This window comes from Falco naumanni, chromosome W (assembly GCF_017639655.2).
Source record: "Falco naumanni isolate bFalNau1 chromosome W, bFalNau1.pat, whole genome shotgun sequence".
Classification (NCBI taxonomy): domain Eukaryota; kingdom Metazoa; phylum Chordata; class Aves; order Falconiformes; family Falconidae; genus Falco; species Falco naumanni.
In genome coordinates, this window is record NC_054079.1 from 4,458,388 (window position 1) to 4,475,292 (window position 16,905).

The following is a 16,905-nucleotide window of genomic DNA, read 5'->3' on the forward strand; positions in this document are numbered from 1 at the left end:
CAGTAAAGCTGGGGGTGGGCAAGAGGTTGGGAGGGGACAGAGCCAGGACAGCTGACCCAAACTGACAAGAGAGAGATTCCACTGTGCTATGGAAGCACCACAGCTGCCATTCAGGCCGATTGTTTTCTCCCTCCTCACCAGAAAAGGGAGATCAACGGGGCCTTATCATATCACACAGCCGTTGAAGAAGTGCTCCAATGGGAGTTGGATGCTTCCGACACGTTGCACCGTGCCAAAGCCACCCTCGTATGGCACGCCTGTAGCGTCACATACAGTCGTCTCTAAAGTTTTAGCAGCAGCCTACGCTGGCTCTACGTACGTTTGCGTCCCGCCTCCCAAAAGCTAAGAGCTGGCTTCCTACAAGACGCAGGAGACTGCTAAGCGCTTCCAGCGTCACGCTTCAAGCGACTGGGCAAATCATTGCCCATCTATAGAACGCTGTTAACAGACCGAAACATTCCACATACTTACGCTCTGGGGAGACACCGTTTTAACTTGCAGAACCGTTTCCCTCAGTAAGACGCACAAGACAGAGATGATATCCCCATGTTAAATCTTTATTGTGCAACTGCTGCTCAAAGCTTTTACTACCTTCCACAGACACACGCCACAAAAAACCCAAAATCAGACATCAACAGCGGCTAGACCGACGGGCAACAGATGAAATCCATTCAGTGGCGATTTGTACACGTGCAGCCACTCTGGCGGCGCAAAAATCTTTAGCCAGGCGGCCAGCCCCACTGACGGCCACCCAGAAGACGTAGGTGTACGTGATAGACAGGCCGCCCACCCTCGGGCCCTTCATCCACAACCATCCGGAATCCACTGGCCAGGCCCAGGTGAGCAGCACGCTTCTTGCCAACAATCATTAAATGCCCAGGAAGCTGGAGAAGGAAGTACAAAACCATAAATAAAAAAAAATAAACAAAGATGGGAGCGGGCAGGGAGGGAAGGAACGAGAGCAGAGAACCACCCAGAGAAACCAGTTAGCCAATTCCTAGCAATTCAACCAGTGCGCTTCAAAGTACCGTCTGCCCGCCCGCCCGTCCACCCGCAACCGACGTTTTCCAAGCAAAGCTATAAAGAGCGACTCTGCGCTCTACCGGGGTGGGGGTGTTTGTGCGTGGGGGGAAACAGGAGGGTAACGGACTACAAAACAGCCACAGAAGCTAAGTTTGTCTCCGGGTTAAAGCCCCCGTGATAGCTTCAGGCAAGACAAGCAATTCTGGTGGAAAATAAACTTTAGGCTGCCTTTTGCGTGGGTTTACAAAGTCTCTGAACCGGACTTTCGTAGCTCAAAGCGAAGCATCCAGCACCTCTCAACCAGCTTTGCCCTTCCTCGCCCCTGACCTGCCAAAACCCCCCCAAGCCCTCTTCTCCGTATCAGAAGAGGTACTGCTACTCTCGCTTCTAAACCACGACAGTAGGCACCAGACTGCGCTCCAAAAAACCACCGCCGCGTTCTGCACCGGAAGTACGTGCCCAGGGCCGAGCATTGCTTTATATCACTCCTTTTAGTCAAAAAGCTCAACTCCGTTACAAGCTAGAGGCAAAAGATTATAGCGCCAGAAAGCCCACAGCAGCCTACTGTGCCCTATCAAGAGGAAAAGGGGGGGAACGGGAAAGAGTCTAGGAAATTCGGAACTAACTACAGGTACAGTTTAGCGTACAGAAAGCTTCCACGGTACTCACGGATTCACCAGAATCTTCGGCTTCAGAAAACCTGGTAATTGGCTCCTTCGGCACGACTAGGAAAAGCATCGGAGCTCGCGGTGAAGGATCACAGGACGCAAGGCACTGGAGGAAGAGCAAACAGTGAAAACGCTGAGGTTTTTCTTACGCGATACTAATACTTTCTATACGCAGAATACAACATATTTACAGAGCCCCCTCCAGAAGTGGGATTCGGCACGCAAGGCGATGGGGGCAAGGAGACGGGCCAGTACTTCAGATTAGCGCCCTGCGGTATGCCGTCATTTGGGTCGATCGTTTCCTAAGCGGTTTTCCTATTCGATGGGGTCCACGCCGAGGCAGGAGACAAATGGCTTAACTGAATCGGCAAAGACCTTGGTGAAGTGGAAGATGAGCGGCCATCCATTTCCCATGCTACAGGGAGCTCAAGTACTGAACAAAAGCATAATCACAGGAAGCCTGCCAGCGCATAGTACGGGTCTGTCTTCTGTACCGCGCAGAAACCCTACCTTCAGAAGCAGAAGACATCCCTAACTGCTAACCCTCAGCATTTCAATAACAAAACGATACGGGACACAGCCTTAAAGTTAACATCGCGTAGGTAACGGCTGCATTTCCTTCCCCACAGTCTAAGCGGCTCACTCCAGTTCCTAGCGCGTTGTGGTGCGCCAGCACCCGTGAACCTTGCAAGCACGCTCTTGGCACGGTCCCACTTCACCACAGAAACAAGATCCGGGAAGCTTTTGCAGCCTGCGGGATGACCGGCTTCTAGATTTTTTTTCAAGAAAGATAAGAAAAGCTGCAATTCTTTGCTTTAACAATCCAGTTTGGGGGTTCAGAACCAAAGCCTAGCACAGCAGAGCTGTGAAATCCCTATAATGCTATTACGAGGCACATCAAGACCCGCCTTTCTCCTAGGCAGGACCAACTCATTACGGTCACTACTCAGACGTTCACTGCTTACATACATACGTACGCACAGCCGGAATCCCCGAGGAGACTGACTGCGTGCGCTTTATCCAAGGTTTCAGGCCTATCGCCCTACGCGCGGCAGGACCACTCCCACCCCTCGGCAGCAAACTCTGCACGACTTGCAGCGCCAAAGGGATATCAGGCGGCAAGCGCCTGCGGCTGCCACCAAGTGCGTTACCGTCAGAGGCCCTCCTCTGCACGCGCACGTGGACACGGTGGGGCTGGGAAGCGAGGCGAGCCGGACAGCACCAGCAACCCAGTACGCGCCGCGGCAGCCGAGGGAGGGGGCACAGAAGCAGCGCGATGTTTATGGGATGGTGCAGCAGAGAGCGCCACAACCCAGAGAGGCCCCGCCCGCCCCCTGCCCCGTCCCTCCACCCACCCGCAGCAACGCCGCCACCCGCCCTGCCGCGCTGCCGGGCGCCGCGCAACGGGTCCGGCTCAGGGTGCCTGCGAGCGCGGGGGGGAGGGGGGAAGGAAGGGGGAAGGGAAGCGAAGCGAAGCGAAGGGGAACCGCGCACAGAGCAAAGCCGCGGCTACCTCCTCGTCCTCGTAGGTGACGTTGGCGGGGAAGCGCCTTGCCGATGATCTTTCCGAAGGCAGCAGTGGCGCCACCGGGCCGGGCGGCCCGCGCTCCAATAACCTCGTCAGCCACGACAGCGCCCGTAGTCGCCCCCGCGCTTCCGCCACTCGGCCAGCCCCTCCGCGGCGCCCATTGGGCCGCCAGATCGCCGCCGGCCGATCCCGCGTCTCGATTGGCTGGCTCGTCTGTCGTTTTCGCTTGTCGCCGCCCCCTCGCCGGGTCCGCCCTCGTCGACCGGGTGCTTACCGGGGCTCAGGGAGTTTGCGTGCCCTCGGGGCGCGGAGGGATCCGACCTGGGGGTGGAGGGAGAAGACGTTGGCCGAGCCCGCGGAGGCAGCTGTGCCGCGTAGTGCTGCGACCCTGCGGGCGGGCAACGAGGTCCCAGAAGAGGCTGTTGTCGCTAGAAGTACCGTTTCTTGTTTCTTATTACCGCATCGAGCCCACCCCAGGCGGGCGTGTGGCTTTTTGGTGCTGCTCCCTCCAGTCAAATGGCTGCTTTTTCACTAAAAGGAGTGATATAAAGCAATGCTCAGCCCCGGGCACGTACTTCCGGTGCAGAACGCAGCGGTGTTTTGGAGCGCAGTCTGGTGCCTGTTGTCGTGGTTTAGAAGCGAGAGTAGCAGTACCTCTTCTGATACGGAGAAGAGGGCTTGGGGGGGGTTGGCAGGTCAGGGGCGAGGAAGGGCAAAGCTGGTTGAGAGGTGCTGGATGCTTCGCTTTGAGCTAATAAAGATTTAGCACGGGGAGATCCCCTCCGTCTTGTGCGCCTTACTGAGGGAAACAGTTCTGCAAGTTAAAAGGGTGTCTCCGCGGAGTGTAACTACGTGGAATGTTTCCGTCTGTTAACAGCGTTCCATAGATGGGCAACGATTTACCCGGTCATTTGAAGCCTGACGCAGGAGCTCCAGTTCTTTGTCACTTTTAGTGCCAAGTGAGAAAAAGCGGAGCCTAGATCCTTTTTCTCACGGGAGCCTCTTATTGCTCAGAAAGAAGGCTTTTTCTCTTGAATCTCTCCCCGCGCCCCCCCCCCACCCCAAGGGGACCGGATCCCCAGATATTTCCCAACTTTCCTGCCTCCAAAGCGTCCTGTTCCTACCCCAGTCACTATCGTTCTTTAAACCACCAACCCCCTTCAACTTTGACACGGGGGAAGCTGCCTTTTAGGCTTTGTGAAGGGCTGACCTTGGCCGGCTGCCCAGGGGCGCTCTCACTGCCCCTCCTCAACAGGGCAGGGGGAGAAAATAGGATGAAGAGGCTCCTTCGGGAAACATCCACCTGCCGGATCCCCGGCCAGCCTTTTGCCCTTCCTTAACTATGTTTTCACAGGGGCGCCACCAGCTTCGCTTTGCTGCTCAGCTTTGGCCTGCGGTGAGTCCGGTGCCTAGCTAGCTGGCTGGAACCAGCTGTGCCCGCCACAGGGCAGACCCTGGCCTCTTCTCACAGAGGCCACCCCTGCAGGCCGCACCTGGGGCGCCGCGTCCGGTTCTGGTCCCCACGATTCCAAAAAAGACGCAGACAGACCGCAGAGGGGCCCAAGGAGGGCCACGAAGACGATCAAAGGGCTGGAGAGCCTGCCCTAGGAGGAAAGACTGAAGGAGTTGGGTCTTTTCTCCCTTGGAGAAGAGAAGGCTCAGGGGAGACCTCATCGCAGTATTCCAGTACTTAAAGGGTGGCTACAGAGAGGACGGAGGCTCTCTCTTCACAAGGAGCCACGCAGACAAGACAAGGGGCAACAAGTACAAGTTGCACCAGGAGAGAGGCTTCGCCCCAAAACAAGGCAGAGGTTTTTTGGTTTGTGTGTTTTCTTGGTTGGGGGGGCGCGCGTGTTGGGTTTAACAGCGAAAACAGTCATCCACTGGAACAGCCTCCCCAGGGCTGCGGCAGAGTCCCCAGCGCCGGAGGTTTTTGAGATGCAATCGGACAGGGGGCTAGACGATCTCACCTAGGCTCCCTCGCCCACAACAGGTTGGACCAGCTGATCTGTTGAGGTCCCTTCCCACCTGGGCTGCTCCGATTCTTCAGCGGACCCCTGCTGAATAACCCTTTGCGCTCTCTGGTTTGGAGCAACGTGTCGGCAACGTTGCCTGCGAGGCGAGACGTACATTCCACCAGGCGCCACAGACTTCTAAAACCTGTGGTAATCACCCAGTCTCTCTGAACATACCTTAGCTTCTTCAAGATTCCCCCGCCCCCAGAAGCGGGACCACCACCTAGACACCTTAGGGAGCTTACGCAGACAGCACAATAGAGGTTACCTAGCTCAGCCCTTCAGTAAGCAAACACTGCGTGCACCGGTGCAGTTTCAAGGAAACATCATCATATGTCACTTTCCATCCACTTCAGGTAAATCATTTCCATCTCCTCCCCGGGGAGATTAAATAAAGGTGAAGTCCTCGGGTTACTTACCAAACTTCACCTGATCGCTTGGGGATATAGAAGAGATGAAGACGCCTTCCAGTGGGCGTCTCGGATGCCTCAGTAACATGCTGTTCAAGGGCAACGAAGGGTCGCCCTGCTTTCCCGTGCCCATCTCCCCCCTTTTGTAACAGCCGTTAAAGAAAGATGAAGTTTGCCATCTCCCCGCGATGTAGTTTTGGCTTGGATGGAGGTAACTTTCCCCATAGCAGCCCTCATGGTGCTGTGCTTTGTAGTTGTAGCTAGGAGGGTGTTGAGAGCACAGCGATGTTTTGGCTACTGCTGAGCAGTGCTCCCCACGGCATGGAGGCTGCCTCTCCAACCACCCCCACCCCCACAGCCCAGTAAAGCTGGGGGTGGGCAAGAGGTTGGGAGGGGACAGAGCCAGGACAGCTGACCCAAACTGACAAGAGAGAGATTCCACTGTGCTATGGAAGCACCACAGCTGCCATTCAGGCCGATTGTTTTCTCCCTCCTCACCAGAAAAGGGAGATCAACGGGGCCTTATCATATCACACAGCCGTTGAAGAAGTGCTCCAATGGGAGTTGGATGCTTCCGACACGTTGCACCGTGCCAAAGCCACCCTCGTATGGCACGCCTGTAGCGTCACATACAGTCGTCTCTAAAGTTTTAGCAGCAGCCTACGCTGGCTCTACGTACGTTTGCGTCCCGCCTCCCAAAAGCTAAGAGCTGGCTTCCTACAAGACGCAGGAGACTGCTAAGCGCTTCCAGCGTCACGCTTCAAGCGACTGGGCAAATCATTGCCCATCTATAGAACGCTGTTAACAGACCGAAACATTCCACATACTTACGCTCTGGGGAGACACCGTTTTAACTTGCAGAACCGTTTCCCTCAGTAAGACGCACAAGACAGAGATGATATCCCCATGTTAAATCTTTATTGTGCAACTGCTGCTCAAAGCTTTTACTACCTTCCACAGACACACGCCACAAAAAACCCAAAATCAGACATCAACAGCGGCTAGACCGACGGGCAACAGATGAAATCCATTCAGTGGCGATTTGTACACGTGCAGCCACTCTGGCGGCGCAAAAATCTTTAGCCAGGCGGCCAGCCCCACTGACGGCCACCCAGAAGACGTAGGTGTACGTGATAGACAGGCCGCCCACCCTCGGGCCCTTCATCCACAACCATCCGGAATCCACTGGCCAGGCCCAGGTGAGCAGCACGCTTCTTGCCAACAATCATTAAATGCCCAGGAAGCTGGAGAAGGAAGTACAAAACCATAAATAAAAAAAAATAAACAAAGATGGGAGCGGGCAGGGAGGGAAGGAACGAGAGCAGAGAACCACCCAGAGAAACCAGTTAGCCAATTCCTAGCAATTCAACCAGTGCGCTTCAAAGTACCGTCTGCCCGCCCGCCCGTCCACCCGCAACCGACGTTTTCCAAGCAAAGCTATAAAGAGCGACTCTGCGCTCTACCGGGGTGGGGGTGTTTGTGCGTGGGGGGAAACAGGAGGGTAACGGACTACAAAACAGCCACAGAAGCTAAGTTTGTCTCCGGGTTAAAGCCCCCGTGATAGCTTCAGGCAAGACAAGCAATTCTGGTGGAAAATAAACTTTAGGCTGCCTTTTGCGTGGGTTTACAAAGTCTCTGAACCGGACTTTCGTAGCTCAAAGCGAAGCATCCAGCACCTCTCAACCAGCTTTGCCCTTCCTCGCCCCTGACCTGCCAAAACCCCCCCAAGCCCTCTTCTCCGTATCAGAAGAGGTACTGCTACTCTCGCTTCTAAACCACGACAGTAGGCACCAGACTGCGCTCCAAAAAACCACCGCCGCGTTCTGCACCGGAAGTACGTGCCCAGGGCCGAGCATTGCTTTATATCACTCCTTTTAGTCAAAAAGCTCAACTCCGTTACAAGCTAGAGGCAAAAGATTATAGCGCCAGAAAGCCCACAGCAGCCTACTGTGCCCTATCAAGAGGAAAAGGGGGGGAACGGGAAAGAGTCTAGGAAATTCGGAACTAACTACAGGTACAGTTTAGCGTACAGAAAGCTTCCACGGTACTCACGGATTCACCAGAATCTTCGGCTTCAGAAAACCTGGTAATTGGCTCCTTCGGCACGACTAGGAAAAGCATCGGAGCTCGCGGTGAAGGATCACAGGACGCAAGGCACTGGAGGAAGAGCAAACAGTGAAAACGCTGAGGTTTTTCTTACGCGATACTAATACTTTCTATACGCAGAATACAACATATTTACAGAGCCCCCTCCAGAAGTGGGATTCGGCACGCAAGGCGATGGGGGCAAGGAGACGGGCCAGTACTTCAGATTAGCGCCCTGCGGTATGCCGTCATTTGGGTCGATCGTTTCCTAAGCGGTTTTCCTATTCGATGGGGTCCACGCCGAGGCAGGAGACAAATGGCTTAACTGAATCGGCAAAGACCTTGGTGAAGTGGAAGATGAGCGGCCATCCATTTCCCATGCTACAGGGAGCTCAAGTACTGAACAAAAGCATAATCACAGGAAGCCTGCCAGCGCATAGTACGGGTCTGTCTTCTGTACCGCGCAGAAACCCTACCTTCAGAAGCAGAAGACATCCCTAACTGCTAACCCTCAGCATTTCAATAACAAAACGATACGGGACACAGCCTTAAAGTTAACATCGCGTAGGTAACGGCTGCATTTCCTTCCCCACAGTCTAAGCGGCTCACTCCCGTTCCTAGCGCGTTGTGGTGCGCCAGCACCCGTGAACCTTGCAAGCACGCTCTTGGCACGGTCCCACTTCACCACAGAAACAAGATCCGGGAAGCTTTTGCAGCCTGCGGGATGACCGGCTTCTAGATTTTTTTTCAAGAAAGATAAGAAAAGCTGCAATTCTTTGCTTTAACAATCCAGTTTGGGGGTTCAGAACCAAAGCCTAGCACAGCAGAGCTGTGAAATCCCTATAATGCTATTACGAGGCACATCAAGACCCGCCTTTCTCCTAGGCAGGACCAACTCATTACGGTCACTACTCAGACGTTCACTGCTTACATACATACGTACGCACAGCCGGAATCCCCGAGGAGACTGACTGCGTGCGCTTTATCCAAGGTTTCAGGCCTATCGCCCTACGCGCGGCAGGACCACTCCCACCCCTCGGCAGCAAACTCTGCACGACTTGCAGCGCCAAAGGGATATCAGGCGGCAAGCGCCTGCGGCTGCCACCAAGTGCGTTACCGTCAGAGGCCCTCCTCTGCACGCGCACGTGGACACGGTGGGGCTGGGAAGCGAGGCGAGCCGGACAGCACCAGCAACCCAGTACGCGCCGCGGCAGCCGAGGGAGGGGGCACAGAAGCAGCGCGATGTTTATGGGATGGTGCAGCAGAGAGCGCCACAACCCAGAGAGGCCCCGCCCGCCCCCTGCCCCGTCCCTCCACCCACCCGCAGCAACGCCGCCACCCGCCCTGCCGCGCTGCCGGGCGCCGCGCAACGGGTCCGGCTCAGGGTGCCTGCGAGCGCGGGGGGGAGGGGGGAAGGAAGGGGGAAGGGAAGCGAAGCGAAGCGAAGGGGAACCGCGCACAGAGCAAAGCCGCGGCTACCTCCTCGTCCTCGTAGGTGACGTTGGCGGGGAAGCGCCTTGCCGATGATCTTTCCGAAGGCAGCAGTGGCGCCACCGGGCCGGGCGGCCCGCGCTCCAATAACCTCGTCAGCCACGACAGCGCCCGTAGTCGCCCCCGCGCTTCCGCCACTCGGCCAGCCCCTCCGCGGCGCCCATTGGGCCGCCAGATCGCCGCCGGCCGATCCCGCGTCTCGATTGGCTGGCTCGTCTGTCGTTTTCGCTTGTCGCCGCCCCCTCGCCGGGTCCGCCCTCGTCGACCGGGTGCTTACCGGGGCTCAGGGAGTTTGCGTGCCCTCGGGGCGCGGAGGGATCCGACCTGGGGGTGGAGGGAGAAGACGTTGGCCGAGCCCGCGGAGGCAGCTGTGCCGCGTAGTGCTGCGACCCTGCGGGCGGGCAACGAGGTCCCAGAAGAGGCTGTTGTCGCTAGAAGTACCGTTTCTTGTTTCTTATTACCGCATCGAGCCCACCCCAGGCGGGCTTGTGGCTTTTTGGTGCTGCTCCCTCCAGTCAAATGGCTGCTTTTTCACTAAAAGGAGTGATATAAAGCAATGCTCAGCCCCGGGCACGTACTTCCGGTGCAGAACGCAGCGGTGTTTTGGAGCGCAGTCTGGTGCCTGTTGTCGTGGTTTAGAAGCGAGAGTAGCAGTACCTCTTCTGATACGGAGAAGAGGGCTTGGGGGGGGTTGGCAGGTCAGGGGCGAGGAAGGGCAAAGCTGGTTGAGAGGTGCTGGATGCTTCGCTTTGAGCTAATAAAGATTTAGCACGGGGAGATCCCCTCCGTCTTGTGCGCCTTACTGAGGGAAACAGTTCTGCAAGTTAAAAGGGTGTCTCCGCGGAGTGTAACTACGTGGAATGTTTCCGTCTGTTAACAGCGTTCCATAGATGGGCAACGATTTACCCGGTCATTTGAAGCCTGACGCAGGAGCTCCAGTTCTTTGTCACTTTTAGTGCCAAGTGAGAAAAAGCGGAGCCTAGATCCTTTTTCTCACGGGAGCCTCTTATTGCTCAGAAAGAAGGCTTTTTCTCTTGAATCTCTCCCCGCGCCCCACCCCCACCCCAAGGGGACCGGATCCCCAGATATTTCCCAACTTTCCTGCCTCCAAAGCGTCCTGTTCCTACCCCAGTCACTATCGTTCTTTAAACCACCAACCCCCTTCAACTTTGACACGGGGGAAGCTGCCTTTTAGGCTTTGTGAAGGGCTGACCTTGGCCGGCTGCCCAGGGGCGCTCTCACTGCCCCTCCTCAACAGGGCAGGGGGAGAAAATAGGATGAAAAGGCTCCTTCGGGAAACATCCACCTGCCGGATCCCCGGCCAGCCTTTTGCCCTTCCTTAACTATGTTTTCACAGGGGCGCCACCAGCTTCGCTTTGCTGCTCAGCTTTGGCCTGCGGTGAGTCCGGTGCCTAGCTAGCTGGCTGGAACCAGCTGTGCCCGCCACAGGGCAGACCCTGGCCTCTTCTCACAGAGGCCACCCCTGCAGGCCGCACCTGGGGCGCCGCGTCCGGTTCTGGTCCCCACGATTCCAAAAAAGACGCAGACAGACCGCAGAGGGGCCCAAGGAGGGCCACGAAGACGATCAAAGGGCTGGAGAGCCTGCCCTAGGAGGAAAGACTGAAGGAGTTGGGTCTTTTCTCCCTTGGAGAAGAGAAGGCTCAGGGGAGACCTCATCGCAGTATTCCAGTACTTAAAGGGTGGCTACAGAGAGGACGGAGGCTCTCTCTTCACAAGGAGCCACGCAGACAAGACAAGGGGCAACAAGTACAAGTTGCACCAGGAGAGAGGCTTCGCCCCAAAACAAGGCAGAGGTTTTTTGGTTTGTGTGTTTTCTTGGTTGGGGGGGCGCGCGTGTTGGGTTTAACAGCGAAAACAGTCATCCACTGGAACAGCCTCCCCAGGGCTGCGGCAGAGTCCCCAGCGCCGGAGGTTTTTGAGATGCAATCGGACAGGGGGCTAGACGATCTCACCTAGGCTCCCTCGCCCACAACAGGTTGGACCAGCTGATCTGTTGAGGTCCCTTCCCACCTGGGCTGCTCCGATTCTTCAGCGGACCCCTGCTGAATAACCCTTTGCGCTCTCTGGTTTGGAGCAACGTGTCGGCAACGTTGCCTGCGAGGCGAGACGTACATTCCACCAGGCGCCACAGACTTCTAAAACCTGTGGTAATCACCCAGTCTCTCTGAACATACCTTAGCTTCTTCAAGATTCCCCCGCCCCCAGAAGCGGGACCACCACCTAGACACCTTAGGGAGCTTACGCAGACAGCACAATAGAGGTTACCTAGCTCAGCCCTTCAGTAAGCAAACACTGCGTGCACCGGTGCAGTTTCAAGGAAACATCATCATATGTCACTTTCCATCCACTTCAGGTAAATCATTTCCATCTCCTCCCCGGGGAGATTAAATAAAGGTGAAGTCCTCGGGTTACTTACCAAACTTCACCTGATCGCTTGGGGATATAGAAGAGATGAAGACGCCTTCCAGTGGGCGTCTCGGATGCCTCAGTAACATGCTGTTCAAGGGCAACGAAGGGTCGCCCTGCTTTCCCGTGCCCATCTCCCCCCTTTTGTAACAGCCGTTAAAGAAAGATGAAGTTTGCCATCTCCCCGCGATGTAGTTTTGGCTTGGATGGAGGTAACTTTCCCCATAGCAGCCCTCATGGTGCTGTGCTTTGTAGTTGTAGCTAGGAGGGTGTTGAGAGCACAGCGATGTTTTGGCTACTGCTGAGCAGTGCTCCCCACGGCATGGAGGCTGCCTCTCCAACCACCCCCACCCCCACAGCCCAGTAAAGCTGGGGGTGGGCAAGAGGTTGGGAGGGGACAGAGCCAGGACAGCTGACCCAAACTGACAAGAGAGAGATTCCACTGTGCTATGGAAGCACCACAGCTGCCATTCAGGCCGATTGTTTTCTCCCTCCTCACCAGAAAAGGGAGATCAACGGGGCCTTATCATATCACACAGCCGTTGAAGAAGTGCTCCAATGGGAGTTGGATGCTTCCGACACGTTGCACCGTGCCAAAGCCACCCTCGTATGGCACGCCTGTAGCGTCACATACAGTCGTCTCTAAAGTTTTAGCAGCAGCCTACGCTGGCTCTACGTACGTTTGCGTCCCGCCTCCCAAAAGCTAAGAGCTGGCTTCCTACAAGACGCAGGAGACTGCTAAGCGCTTCCAGCGTCACGCTTCAAGCGACTGGGCAAATCATTGCCCATCTATAGAACGCTGTTAACAGACCGAAACATTCCACATACTTACGCTCTGGGGAGACACCGTTTTAACTTGCAGAACCGTTTCCCTCAGTAAGACGCACAAGACAGAGATGATATCCCCATGTTAAATCTTTATTGTGCAACTGCTGCTCAAAGCTTTTACTACCTTCCACAGACACACGCCACAAAAAACCCAAAATCAGACATCAACAGCGGCTAGACCGACGGGCAACAGATGAAATCCATTCAGTGGCGATTTGTACACGTGCAGCCACTCTGGCGGCGCAAAAATCTTTAGCCAGGCGGCCAGCCCCACTGACGGCCACCCAGAAGACGTAGGTGTACGTGATAGACAGGCCGCCCACCCTCGGGCCCTTCATCCACAACCATCCGGAATCCACTGGCCAGGCCCAGGTGAGCAGCACGCTTCTTGCCAACAATCATTAAATGCCCGAGAAGCTGGAGAAGGAAGTACAAAACCATAAATAAAAAAAAATAAACAAAGATGGGAGCGGGCAGGGAGGGAAGGAACGAGAGCAGAGAACCACCCAGAGAAACCAGTTAGCCAATTCCTAGCAATTCAACCAGTGCGCTTCAAAGTACCGTCTGCCCGCCCGCCCGTCCACCCGCAACCGACGTTTTCCAAGCAAAGCTATAAAGAGCGACTCTGCGCTCTACCGGGGTGGGGGTGTTTGTGCGTGGGGGGAAACAGGAGGGTAACGGACTACAAAACAGCCACAGAAGCTAAGTTTGTCTCCGGGTTAAAGCCCCCGTGATAGCTTCAGGCAAGACAAGCAATTCTGGTGGAAAATAAACTTTAGGCTGCCTTTTGCGTGGGTTTACAAAGTCTCTGAACCGGACTTTCGTAGCTCAAAGCGAAGCATCCAGCACCTCTCAACCAGCTTTGCCCTTCCTCGCCCCTGACCTGCCAAAACCCCCCCAAGCCCTCTTCTCCGTATCAGAAGAGGTACTGCTACTCTCGCTTCTAAACCACGACAGTAGGCACCAGACTGCGCTCCAAAAAACCACCGCCGCGTTCTGCACCGGAAGTACGTGCCCAGGGCCGAGCATTGCTTTATATCACTCCTTTTAGTCAAAAAGCTCAACTCCGTTACAAGCTAGAGGCAAAAGATTATAGCGCCAGAAAGCCCACAGCAGCCTACTGTGCCCTATCAAGAGGAAAAGGGGGGGAACGGGAAAGAGTCTAGGAAATTCGGAACTAACTACAGGTACAGTTTAGCGTACAGAAAGCTTCCACGGTACTCACGGATTCACCAGAATCTTCGGCTTCAGAAAACCTGGTAATTGGCTCCTTCGGCACGACTAGGAAAAGCATCGGAGCTCGCGGTGAAGGATCACAGGACGCAAGGCACTGGAGGAAGAGCAAACAGTGAAAACGCTGAGGTTTTTCTTACGCGATACTAATACTTTCTATACGCAGAATACAACATATTTACAGAGCCCCCTCCAGAAGTGGGATTCGGCACGCAAGGCGATGGGGGCAAGGAGACGGGCCAGTACTTCAGATTAGCGCCCTGCGGTATGCCGTCATTTGGGTCGATCGTTTCCTATAGCGGTTTTCCTATTCGATGGGGTCCACGCCGAGGCAGGAGACAAATGGCTTAACTGAATCGGCAAAGACCTTGGTGAAGTGGAAGATGAGCGGCCATCCATTTCCCATGCTACAGGGAGCTCAAGTACTGAACAAAAGCATAATCACAGGAAGCCTGCCAGCGCATAGTACGGGTCTGTCTTCTGTACCGCGCAGAAACCCTACCTTCAGAAGCAGAAGACATCCCTAACTGCTAACCCTCAGCATTTCAATAACAAAACGATACGGGACACAGCCTTAAAGTTAACATCGCGTAGGTAACGGCTGCATTTCCTTCCCCACAGTCTAAGCGGCTCACTCCAGTTCCTAGCGCGTTGTGGTGCGCCAGCACCCGTGAACCTTGCAAGCACGCTCTTGGCACGGTCCCACTTCACCACAGAAACAAGATCCGGGAAGCTTTTGCAGCCTGCGGGATGACCGGCTTCTAGATTTTTTTTCAAGAAAGATAAGAAAAGCTGCAATTCTTTGCTTTAACAATCCAGTTTGGGGGTTCAGAACCAAAGCCTAGCACAGCAGAGCTGTGAAATCCCTATAATGCTATTACGAGGCACATCAAGACCCGCCTTTCTCCTAGGCAGGACCAACTCATTACGGTCACTACTCAGACGTTCACTGCTTACATACATACGTACGCACAGCCGGAATCCCCGAGGAGACTGACTGCGTGCGCTTTATCCAAGGTTTCAGGCCTATCGCCCTACGCGCGGCAGGACCACTCCCACCCCTCGGCAGCAAACTCTGCACGACTTGCAGCGCCAAAGGGATATCAGGCGGCAAGCGCCTGCGGCTGCCACCAAGTGCGTTACCGTCAGAGGCCCTCCTCTGCACGCGCACGTGGACACGGTGGGGCTGGGAAGCGAGGCGAGCCGGACAGCACCAGCAACCCAGTACGCGCCGCGGCAGCCGAGGGAGGGGGCACAGAAGCAGCGCGATGTTTATGGGATGGTGCAGCAGAGAGCGCCACAACCCAGAGAGGCCCCGCCCGCCCCCTGCCCCGTCCCTCCACCCACCCGCAGCAACGCCGCCACCCGCCCTGCCGCGCTGCCGGGCGCCGCGCAACGGGTCCGGCTCAGGGTGCCTGCGAGCGCGGGGGGGAGGGGGGAAGGAAGGGGGAAGGGAAGCGAAGCGAAGCGAAGGGGAACCGCGCACAGAGCAAAGCCGCGGCTACCTCCTCGTCCTCGTAGGTGACGTTGGCGGGGAAGCGCCTTGCCGATGATCTTTCCGAAGGCAGCAGTGGCGCCACCGGGCCGGGCGGCCCGCGCTCCAATAACCTCGTCAGCCACGACAGCGCCCGTAGTCGCCCCCGCGCTTCCGCCACTCGGCCAGCCCCTCCGCGGCGCCCATTGGGCCGCCAGATCGCCGCCGGCCGATCCCGCGTCTCGATTGGCTGGCTCGTCTGTCGTTTTCGCTTGTCGCCGCCCCCTCGCCGGGTCCGCCCTCGTCGACCGGGTGCTTACCGGGGCTCAGGGAGTTTGCGTGCCCTCGGGGCGCGGAGGGATCCGACCTGGGGGTGGAGGGAGAAGACGTTGGCCGAGCCCGCGGAGGCAGCTGTGCCGCGTAGTGCTGCGACCCTGCGGGCGGGCAACGAGGTCCCAGAAGAGGCTGTTGTCGCTAGAAGTACCGTTTCTTGTTTCTTATTACCGCATCGAGCCCACCCCAGGCGGGCTTGTGGCTTTTTGGTGCTGCTCCCTCCAGTCAAATGGCTGCTTTTTCACTAAAAGGAGTGATATAAAGCAATGCTCAGCCCCGGGCACGTACTTCCGGTGCAGAACGCAGCGGTGTTTTGGAGCGCAGTCTGGTGCCTGTTGTCGTGGTTTAGAAGCGAGAGTAGCAGTACCTCTTCTGATACGGAGAAGAGGGCTTGGGGGGGGTTGGCAGGTCAGGGGCGAGGAAGGGCAAAGCTGGTTGAGAGGTGCTGGATGCTTCGCTTTGAGCTAATAAAGATTTAGCACGGGGAGATCCCCTCCGTCTTGTGCGCCTTACTGAGGGAAACAGTTCTGCAAGTTAAAAGGGTGTCTCCGCGGAGTGTAACTACGTGGAATGTTTCCGTCTGTTAACAGCGTTCCATAGATGGGCAACGATTTACCCGGTCATTTGAAGCCTGACGCAGGAGCTCCAGTTCTTTGTCACTTTTAGTGCCAAGTGAGAAAAAGCGGAGCCTAGATCCTTTTTCTCACGGGAGCCTCTTATTGCTCAGAAAGAAGGCTTTTTCTCTTGAATCTCTCCCCGCGCCCCCCCCCCACCCCAAGGGGACCGGATCCCCAGATATTTCCCAACTTTCCTGCCTCCAAAGCGTCCTGTTCCTACCCCAGTCACTATCGTTCTTTAAACCACCAACCCCCTTCAACTTTGACACGGGGGAAGCTGCCTTTTAGGCTTTGTGAAGGGCTGACCTTGGCCGGCTGCCCAGGGGCGCTCTCACTGCCCCTCCTCAACAGGGCAGGGGGAGAAAATAGGATGAAAAGGCTCCTTCGGGAAACATCCACCTGCCGGATCCCCGGCCAGCCTTTTGCCCTTCCTTAACTATGTTTTCACAGGGGCGCCACCAGCTTCGCTTTGCTGCTCAGCTTTGGCCTGCGGTGAGTCCGGTGCCTAGCTAGCTGGCTGGAACCAGCTGTGCCCGCCACAGGGCAGACCCTGGCCTCTTCTCACAGAGGCCACCCCTGCAGGCCGCACCTGGGGCGCCGCGTCCGGTTCTGGTCCCCACGATTCCAAAAAAGACGCAGACAGACCGCAGAGGGGCCCAAGGAGGGCCACGAAGACGATCAAAGGGCTGGAGAGCCTGCCCTAGGAGGAAAGACTGAAGGAGTTGGGTCTTTTCTCCCTTGGAGAAGAGAAGGCTCAGGGGAGACCTCATCGC

At 56.2% G+C, this 16,905-nt stretch overlaps 3 protein-coding genes across 3 annotated transcripts; all 3 read right to left on the reverse strand.

Moving 5' to 3' along the window:
- Nucleotides 1-536: 536 nt before the first annotated feature.
- LOC121080558 (histidine triad nucleotide-binding protein 1-like) lies at nt 537-3,350 on the reverse strand. The gene is made up of 3 exons (XM_040578645.1): nt 3,205-3,350; nt 1,693-1,797; nt 537-884 (listed from the first exon to the last, which is right to left on the reverse strand). The coding sequence occupies exons 2-3, from the start codon at nt 1,759-1,761 to the stop codon at nt 720-722; spliced, it is 234 nt and encodes a 77-aa protein (XP_040434579.1). The 5' UTR covers nt 1,762-1,797; nt 3,205-3,350; the 3' UTR covers nt 537-719.
- Nucleotides 3,351-6,540: 3,190 nt separating this feature from the next.
- Nucleotides 6,541-9,354, reverse strand: LOC121080556 (histidine triad nucleotide-binding protein 1-like). The gene is made up of 3 exons (XM_040578644.1): nt 9,209-9,354; nt 7,697-7,801; nt 6,541-6,888 (listed from the first exon to the last, which is right to left on the reverse strand). Exons 2-3 carry the CDS (start codon nt 7,763-7,765, stop codon nt 6,724-6,726), a joined length of 234 nt encoding a protein of 77 aa, XP_040434578.1. The 5' UTR covers nt 7,766-7,801; nt 9,209-9,354; the 3' UTR covers nt 6,541-6,723.
- A 3,190-nt stretch (nt 9,355-12,544) lies between these two features.
- Nucleotides 12,545-15,359, reverse strand: LOC121080553 (histidine triad nucleotide-binding protein 1-like). Its single transcript, XM_040578640.1, has 3 exons — nt 15,214-15,359; nt 13,701-13,805; nt 12,545-12,892 (listed from the first exon to the last, which is right to left on the reverse strand). The coding sequence occupies exons 2-3, from the start codon at nt 13,767-13,769 to the stop codon at nt 12,728-12,730; spliced, it is 234 nt and encodes a 77-aa protein (XP_040434574.1). The 5' UTR covers nt 13,770-13,805; nt 15,214-15,359; the 3' UTR covers nt 12,545-12,727.
- Between the last annotated feature and the right edge of the window lie 1,546 nt (nt 15,360-16,905).

Excerpts from the sequence above, each read along its gene's own strand:
- LOC121080558 (XM_040578645.1), bottom strand. The coding sequence starts at position 1,761 with ATGCTTTTCCTAGTCGTGCCGAAGGAGCCAATTACCAGGTTTTCTGAA. Across the intron at positions 885-1,692 it reads CCGAAGATTCTGGTGAATCC|CTTCCTGGGCATTTAATGAT; the intron begins GTGAGTACCGTG and ends TTCCTTCTCCAG.
- LOC121080556 (XM_040578644.1), bottom strand. The coding sequence starts at position 7,765 with ATGCTTTTCCTAGTCGTGCCGAAGGAGCCAATTACCAGGTTTTCTGAA. Across the intron at positions 6,889-7,696 it reads CCGAAGATTCTGGTGAATCC|CTTCCTGGGCATTTAATGAT; the intron begins GTGAGTACCGTG and ends TTCCTTCTCCAG.
- LOC121080553 (XM_040578640.1), bottom strand. The coding sequence starts at position 13,769 with ATGCTTTTCCTAGTCGTGCCGAAGGAGCCAATTACCAGGTTTTCTGAA. Across the intron at positions 12,893-13,700 it reads CCGAAGATTCTGGTGAATCC|CTTCTCGGGCATTTAATGAT; the intron begins GTGAGTACCGTG and ends TTCCTTCTCCAG.